Here is a 9380-nt window from a genome sequence, read left to right on the forward strand (position 1 = left end):
TTATGATTCATGCGGGCCATACTACGTCGAGGATAGACATCCACCCTTGAACTTTACAAGACCCTTTATAATGATTACATAAAATGGAAATGGATTGCATTGTATTTTAGGAAGTTCCTGCACTCCAAGGCTATGTGGGGTCCACCCTGATGTTTATGAAAAATCCACCTAGTAAAATGAGACAAATCCAAAACTCAACTAGGCCATACTACTGAATAAAGTGAGGAATAACTGTCCACGGTTAAAATATTCATGGGTTTACAAAGGTTTTGGATTAGGCTACTATGTTTGTGTTTTCAATTCATTCCCATCACTTTAATTGTCCCACAACTCCACTTTGTCCAATGGAACCACACAACTTTGTCCGGTAAAACCCTATAGTTTTTTCTAATGGAACCTCATTACTTTGTCCGGTGAAACGCTGTTACTTTGTCTCATATAACTATGCCGCTTTGTCTAGTGTAACCCAGCCACTCTCTCCGGCAATTTTGTCACTTCGTCTAGTGTAACCCCATCATTTTGTCCCATGAACCCGTTACTTTATCTAGTGGAACTCCACTACTTTGTCTTGTATAGCCCTCGTCACTTTGTCTAGTGGAACTAGTCAAACTGTCTAGCAACCCTGTCACTTAGTTTTGTGCAACCTTGTCACTTTGTCCATCAACCCCCATCACTTTTTCTCATGAAACCCCATTTATTTGTCTTATGTAACCCCATCACTTTGTCTTGTAAAACTTCGTCACTTTATCTTATGTAACCCCATTATTTCGTCTAGTAGAAGCACACCATTTAACTTGTCTAATAAAACCTTATCACTTTGTTTTATGTAATTCCATTACTTTGTTTAATAGAATCCTATCACTTTGTCTTATGGAACATCATTAATAAGTTTGGCAACTTCATTACTTCGTCCATTGGAACCCTGTTACTTTCTTGTGTATAACCCTGTCACTTTGTTTAGTAGGACCCCGTCTCTTTGTCCCATAACTCCGTCACCCCATTACTTTTTCTTGTATAAACCTGTCACTTTGTCTAGTGAAACCTATCACTTTGTTTATTGAAGCTTTGTCACTTTGTCTACTAGAACTCTATTATGTCTAGTTATCTCATCACTTTATCTTGTAAGAAACCCCTTTTGTTTGAAAACTTGATGCCAACAACTTCATTACAATGTGTAACAACCCCTGTCAAAGGAAGTTTGTAACTAGATTTGCCTCATTTTTGGGCTCATATCTTCACATGATCTAGTAAAATGGATGGACAAGATGAATTTCTCACAAACATCACAATGGGCCCCACTCAGCCTCTAAGCATAAGAACTTGCTACGGCAGGGTGTCGCAGCCAACCAATCTCCATATTATATGATCATCACTATAGGTCTTGTAGAATTCAAAGGTGGGAGTCCCTCTCCCAAATATTTTCTTTGGTGTGGCCCTCATGAATCAGAAGTCAACTTTTTTTCTTTTTTTTTTTTCTTTTTTTTTTTAATTATTATTATTATTATGATTCGTGCCTAAAATTGAGATACACACCTAATGGATAGACTGGACTTTGCATACAGAATGGTGAGCCCCACCAAAAATCAAGTCCCATGTCCCTCTGGAACTGTAAAGAGTGTTTATTAAGAAGAGAAAAAGAACAACATCAGATGCGACTGTTGATTTTGACAGGGCCCACTGTGATGTTTATGTAAGATCCACCACGACAATTACATTAGATATTGAGTCTCATGTTAGGCATACAGCCAAAAATTCAGGCTTACCTACGATTCTAGTGGGCCACGCCAAAGGAAACAGTTGGGAGAGATACGTCCACCCTTAATTTTTAAAGGGCCCACCATGATACTTATATGAATTCCACTCCAACCATTAAATTATACATGAAAAAAGAAGCTTGTACCCAAAAGTCATACCCAGGCATGAATTACTTGAGCATACTAATAGAAACACTTAGCATGGCCAACGGTACCATCTACACTATTTGTGATGGTGAGGTTAAAATAGTTTGGTTAGCCTGAAACATAGATGGAATTGATTTTTAGGGCTTGCCTAATTGAAAGTGACCCACTAGGGTTTGGGGTTGATTTTGACATAAACATTTGTGGGTCCACCATACTGTATGTGTTTTATCCACGCTCTCTATTTATTTTTACTGCATGAGCATCAAAATGAGGCAAATCTCAGTCTCGAGTGGACCACATTTATCCCAACTCTTAAAAACTAATCGATGCTACAAAATTTTTGGATCAAACTGATATTGGTGTTTTTCCTTTATCAATTTCTTTCTAACCTTACAACAGGTTGGATGGAAAATAAAAATTACAGTGGGCCTTAAAAAGTTTTTAATGGTGGGCATTCCATTACCACTGTTTCCTGTGTGGTCCACCTGAGATTTCGATCTGCCTCATTTTTAGGTTCATGCCCTAATATGAACAAGAAAAATAGATGGACGGTGTGGATGAAACATATTCATCATGGTGGGGCCATGGACCCTTTTTAGTAGCACACAACATCCACGTAGGTGCTGTGAGGTACACTAGGCGGTCCCTGTCCGAGAGTTGCTAGATGGTAGTGAAATGTTGGTACAGAAGAATAGCACCAGGATCTGGATAATACTCCAGCACGTATACACGGTATACATGCAAATGCATGTACGTTAATCAATCGAGGCCATCCAAATCACGGTCCCCATCTTCGATAAAAGACATTGCCCAAAACGGACGGTGCTCTGGTGACATTAAAAATTGAATTTACCCATTGATTTTGGACCTTTGACCATTTTTAATCACAACCATCCATTTGATGGCTTGAGAACTACCACAACCTACATAGTACATATGTTTGACAGATTATCATCAGAGCAGCTTTTTGAAAACTATTGGAAAATGGTACTGGAATGTAAAACTCCATGTTAGTTTCTGTAAACTTTCCTTTAAAAAATAAAAATAAAAATTGTTATGCTGATGTCAGCACAAATGACGTGGCCCAATTAAATTCAAGGGCACAGGAAATCCCTATGCTCTGGAAACAGAGGATCTGCACTCTTCATCAACCGCACAAATGCTACGCATGATACCTACTCTAGTTAGTACCACCCCACATTTTTATGTGGGCTCTAAATTTCTTTAATTTCCATACACAAAGGGAAAAGAGGGCCTCTTTTTTGTTCAGCTAACTCCATTTGGTTAATAGGACATTCTGGCTAAGATAACTACCCCCATTTGTATTTTCTTATGCCCCAGCACACGTGCCAGTATCAAGTGTGTGGGACATTCCAGCAGTGCATTAGGTGAGCCTTGCCACAAACGCGACCACATTAAAAAATCACTTCGATCCACTCGTCAGGTGGGCCACCATTTTATAAAAGGAATGATGACTTAAAGAAGCTTGCAAGTGGTCCACATTCAATATAGACATGACTGGGGGCCAGGCCAGTTGGGCTAGCTAATATTCTGTATTATGTCTAGGGTCGTTGGTGTATTGGTTCGACCCCACTCATCAACTGAAACGACGGCTAGTAATGCAGGTTTGGACCAACCTAAATAAGTATCGGTTCGGGCTCGGATTAGAAAATGTGGCCCATTTGATCAAATGGGTCTGAGCTAGGGTTGAAGACTACTCTACCCATCCCACCCATATAGCTTATCAATCATCCAGATAACCAGCCCAAAACCCAAAAGAAATTAATAGATGATGAGTACAAATACATGCACATGACCTCATGATCCATCCTTGAACCTGTGCATGGTCATGGCCAATTTTAAGTGGGTCAGGTAGCAGTTGGGTTTGGGAAGCAACTCTTGGAATCTTTGGTTAATGGGTCTAGGTCAGGCTGACCCTGACTCGACCAGAACCTGACCCATTTCCACCCCTAATCATGTTTTGGTCCTAAACCTTAGCTCATGGCTAGCCTGCCATTGTTGAAGACCACACCCACCCATGGGTGAGCTGGGATTCGACCATTATCTCATCTTTGCAACCCATACTTCATTCTGGAGGCCCAACCTTATCAGTGGGCCACCTACCATCATCCAAGAAATCTCCTTTAGCTTGTCAAGATCAGAACCGTTTATCAGGGAGAGTCAACCTCTAATGTTGTACAGTTTGTTTTTTGTTTTTTTTCCCTCAAAAATTAATAATTGTGTTTTGGAAGGGTAGGGACTAAACAAAGGGTCCAATAATGCGGTTCACATGATCTCTCGTAATATAAAATAGTTCAAAGGTGTGATGGAATAGTTTATGGCAAGATTCATGCAATACCCATAGGGCTATAAGGGACAACATACATATTGCATTAGAGAAATGCTATCATGCAACTCCTTCTTGGTGAACGTGGGAAATACGTGATGATTGGTACCTTTGATCTGATGGGCCCATGTAGATACGCCGTATCCCCCCAAAGGAAAGAAATTGGATTATAGTAGCATTCCCATCAGTGGCCTGCAGAAGGAATGGTTAGAGCATCAGAAACAGATGCATGGTCAGAGTTGTTCAATGGCTCTGATTTTTTGCCTATTGCCCACTTGTGTTGCTGCCCACCAGATTAACGGTCCTGATCGCCGCACATGTCTCCTATGTGTGACTTGAGGAGGAAGCTGCATGGAAATTGAAAGCCTCAGCAGCATAATAACATTTCTCATTGTATTAAAATCCTAGCCGTCTCTATTTTGTCAAAGAACCCATGTTAGACCTTGAATGCTTTAATCAAAGGGGTCCCAATCAATATGGTTATCCTACTTTTGTTTCTGTGGGTCCCACTATGTGATTCAACACTTACAAATTCCTACATTTTATTTATTTAAAATAAGGTAATTGATATTTACACCATCGTTTTTGATAGACACACCATTTTCTTATCCATTTGGTAACACAAATGTGTACTCTTTTGCTACCAAATGTAGAAAAAAAGGGTCCATCTATCAAACGGATGGGTTTAAACAGTGGCTCCCTTTAATAATACAAATCCAATGTTCTCATTCCTAATTTCAAGGGCAAGTCCCAATTTTCTTTATGGAGAAATGGTCCAATGGGATTAGGTGTATGCAAACGTTTCCGTGCACCTAGTTGCATATTGAAAACGCATGCAATCCATATCATCAATCTCCACAGTACATTCGGATTATCTAAGCTGTCGTGAATGGATGGACAAGATTGTTCATTGAAGATAGGCCCAGTCATGGATGTTTACTCAATGGCTGTGATATTAGCACATTAGAAGAAGAAAGTGAATTAGAACTAATGGACGGTCCAGACAGGTGGTGTGGATGCCAACCGAGTCCAAATACAACTAATGGATGTTTCTCTACTTTCTACATCCTCGTGTCTGAAAAATAACAAGAACAAATGCATGTCCACATATATGGTGGCCCATCTCTATCCACCTTACTATTTCAAGGAACTCCTCACTGATGATGGCCCATCTCTATCCACCTTACTATTTCAAGGAACTCCTCACTGATGATGGCCCATCTCTATCATTGGTAAGATTCTTCTCCAGAAAATGCATGTTATTATTTATTTATTTATTTTTATTTTTTTATAATTTTCGAGTCTTCCCTTATCATGCATTGGATCATATGATCTAAAGAAAACATCCATATCAAGAGCTTACATAGCTAAAGTATCAGCATCAAGAGGTGCCTATCAAAGGGTTTAAAATCCCCATCTGAAGGACCACTAATGGCCCACCCCAAAAGTGGCAAAAAGTTTACCAAAAAGACAGGGAAGATCACCTGATGATATGCCGAGCGGGCGGCTGAGCTTTCATCACCAGCTCGGTGGGCCCCACCATGCTTGCACACACACACACAAAAACACTTGTGTATGCAAATTTCTTTCCTTAGATTGCAAGTTACTTGCTTTGGAGAGAGTCTCAGCATATAATGCCTGGAGACTACACAACAAAGAGCATTGAATTTTTATCAGATTGAAAGTCACCATCTCTTGTAATTGCTAGTAGCTGAATGGCTCTTCTTTATTGTAGCATCTTGCTTTCTTCCTTACTTTAATGAGGAAATTCTAACCATTCATGGCAATAGAGACCCTATCAGCCCTTCCCTCCAAGTCTCCCACTTCTAGTATAAGAGGAATTCTATGAACTGCATACATGGGTTTTTCAGTATGTGCATTTGGGGCCCATTGTTCAGTGGTCCACACCTTTTTTTCCTTTTCTTTTATCCTTTTTGGGTTGTGGATGATCCTGAAAACATTGTTCATGGGGTGGTCCAAAACATGATCTGGGAGATTTTCAGGGTGGTGGTCCATCCTCATTGGGGATTAACAGACCAATGGTCTGGATCATTGAACCATGGGCTCCACTTGTAGAAACTGAAAAAACCACGTATTGTGTTTTCATATGTTTGCTCTACAAAAAGGAGAGGCAGACAAGTGCAATTCATGTCTTGAAAACCATTTTCCTTTCATGTTATTTGAAATTTTGGACTGTTGAAAGTTAGAAAGCATCTGCATCTCTCAGCAACATTTGATAGACTGCCATTAAGAAAAAAAAAAAAAGAAAGAATCTTTTTATTTCATTCACATGATTTCCATTGAAAGGGGGTCCATATTCTAGAGTGTTGATCTGATGTGTTTCATGGTGGATCGACCATGTCCTGAAAATACGCATAGTAACCCTTCAATCAGTTGATACAAATAAACAGATAAGAAAAGAAATGCAATAATGTCCAGAATTCAATCTGTAGAAAAGGATGTAGATTCAATGGGAGAAGATCGTCCAAATGTCAGTGATTTTTGGGGCATGGTCTATACAGGGTGGGGCTTATCAGATTGACGGCCTAGATCACTGAACCATGTGCCTCACTCGAACTAACAAACGATCCAAGGAATACTCATCAGTGATGATATGTGACAAAAGAAATTTTAAAAAACCCACAAAATCAAAGTAGAGAATTGGATTGTTTACAGCTAGAATTACACTCTTTGAATGCAAGCAATGAAAGGGAAAAAAAAAACAGAAAAGAAGAAGGGAAATACACTGAAACAAGCATTATTTTGAAATTTCAGACCTATTTACAATCAGATAAAAATCAAATCTATGGAACACACACCTGTAATTAGAAGTAATCTCCTTTATTCAAGCCTCTCCCAAAACGAAAATTCTCTGCAATCGCGCTCCTGCCTCTTCTGAAATGAAATTTTTTTAGAGCAATTTTTTCTGAGCTACATTTGTTCGAATGCTGCGGCGATTCTGTGGAAATCCTTGCTGTAGATATCGGAAGCCTGTAACGATTGCTGTTGGGTCTGGGCCCAAGTACTCAGACTGTTGATTGTGTATTGGCTTTCTGATTTAATCTCATTATACAAAGGCTGTTGGCTTTGGTTTTGAAATGCTGATGCCATTGAGTTGGGTGGATGGAGATATTCCGACCATTTAACGTCTTCAGGCTCTCCTTCAAGTTGGATTTGAGCTTCTTTGTCTGAAGTTATGTCTGATGATTCCAGTCGGCAATCTGCTGCTAATCCCCAAGAGAAGATGCTGTTTTCGAATAAAGATCCGTTGCTTTGTAGCTCGATGCTGCTACTACTTCCACTACCGCTGCTGCTGTTACTGCAGGTTCCAGTTTCCCAATATCCATTGATATTGACAGAACCACCTGAAGGATTTTCATTTGGGAGATTGACGATGGGCTTGAAGCCCATATGGGTTGGAAGGATTGAGCTTGAGAAGGATGGTATAAGAGAAGAAATCGTGTTTGAATTGAACTCGGAATTCATTTCGAATGGCCTGCTGGTCTGGTTGAACCATAGAGCTGGATTTGGGTTCACCAACATGCCAGCATTAGCCATCTGATTAGTGGAATTGGAACCATAATTCAACTGATGAAGAGGGAAATAGCCTAGCGAATCCGACGGCCTGCAGCTAGTAGAGCTTTCATGGCTTGCTACAAACCTGTCTAGGAAGAAATCCTTGGTGGGAGTCACTGAATTGTTTCTGTTACCACTAATCTTGGAACTCGAACAGTCGACAGTGTATCGGTCTGCTACAATCAATGGTGGTTTTGTCTCCAGCCCGTCGGGTTTCAAGCTCTCAACCATTGAACCTGACGTGAGGAGTTTCAGTTCATTCGGTCCTGGTGTTTTCTCGCTGTTGGCAGTTGCTGCTTTATCTTCTCCATTCTCAATTTCAGACAGTGGCTTGTGTGTATTTGGGTCGATGCCCTGCTGCCTCAGCTTCTTCTTAATGCATGAATTCCAAAGGTTCTTGATTTCGTTATCAGTTCTTCCAGGCAACTGTGCGGCAATCTGAGACCACCTGTTGGAATTCCAAAAATAAAAAATCATCAACACCTTACAGAAATCTTAGTTCCCGAAAGAGAAAACTACCCATTCTCAAATCATCACTAGCTTGATAGTGGAAAATGAACATCACCTGTTGCCTAACACCGCATGGAGTTCGATTATCAGATTCTCTTCGTGCTGTGAAAACGTGCCTCGTTTCAGATCAGGCCTTAAGTAGTTAATCCACCTCAATCGGCAGCTCTTCCCGCACCTCTGCAGACCTGTGAAGAATCAGCCATAAACAGGAAAAAAAAAAAGAAGAAAGAAGTCATTTAACAAAACCCAAATTTAATTTTCAAGAATTGGATTTGAATGAAGTAGAACAAACAAGGCACCTGCTTGTTTAGGCACAGAGCTCCAACAGCCATGGCCATATTTAGTAATATGCCTGAGAAGCTTCTCATCTTCCTCGGGCGACCACAGGCCTTTCCTCAGCTTCTGCTTGTAACAGCAAGAATGCCTCCCCATTCCAAGCAAAACCCTCCCACAGTGCTGTGAAAGGAGCCCAAAAATGCAGTCTTCGTACCAGAATTCAGGTGATTGTCAGCCCAAAGCAGAGAGGTTTTTTCTTTGATAGATTTGGGATGTGGGATGTGGCCTAAATGTGGTGTGAATGTGGGAAAGAGATTGGATGAGAAAATGAAGTGAGAGAGAGATATAGAGAAGGAAGTGAATTAGAGAGAGAGAGAGATCAAAAGAAAAGTCACAGTCAAGAGGGTGATTGGAGCTGAGGTTTTCTCTCTCTTTCTCTATCTATCTATCTCTCTTTCCTTCCTTTGTTTTGGATGTGTGAGGAGAGATGGGGTTAATAATCTGAGTTGCAGATGTCTCATCAAGGTCTGAGAATTAATGTCTGTTATAGCTATGGTGGGCCACTTCTTTCTCTGATATTTTATTGGAGGAAAACAACAGGAGATGGGCGCCATACTTCAAACCCAAGTAAAAACAACAGTAAGAAAAGGCAGTATAGAAAATTCAATAGAAAACAATACAACAAGAAAAACATGGGAATTTCATTCTTTGTATTGTGTCTCAAGAAATCCTTCTTTCCTCTACACTTTCTCTATCTACTTCGTGCAATG

General features: G+C 40.2%; 1 protein-coding gene across 2 annotated transcripts; it reads right to left on the reverse strand.

Moving 5' to 3' along the window:
• Positions 1-6898: 6898 nt before the first annotated feature.
• Positions 6899-9081, reverse strand: LOC131231471 (transcription factor MYB61-like). Of its 2 annotated transcripts, none has more exons than XM_058227672.1 (3): positions 8634-9081; positions 8390-8519; positions 6899-8272 (listed from the first exon to the last, which is right to left on the reverse strand). In XM_058227672.1, exons 1-3 carry the CDS (start codon positions 8764-8766, stop codon positions 7180-7182), a joined length of 1356 nt encoding a protein of 451 aa, XP_058083655.1. In that variant the 5' UTR covers positions 8767-9081; the 3' UTR covers positions 6899-7179. The 2 variants fall into 2 exon arrangements, with proteins under 2 accessions (XP_058083655.1, XP_058083656.1); XM_058227673.1 differs by having other exon boundaries at positions 8390-8511; positions 8634-8774.
• Between the last annotated feature and the right edge of the window lie 299 nt (positions 9082-9380).

This window comes from Magnolia sinica, chromosome 17, assembly GCF_029962835.1.
Source record: "Magnolia sinica isolate HGM2019 chromosome 17, MsV1, whole genome shotgun sequence".
NCBI lineage: Eukaryota > Viridiplantae > Streptophyta > Magnoliopsida > Magnoliales > Magnoliaceae > Magnolia > Magnolia sinica.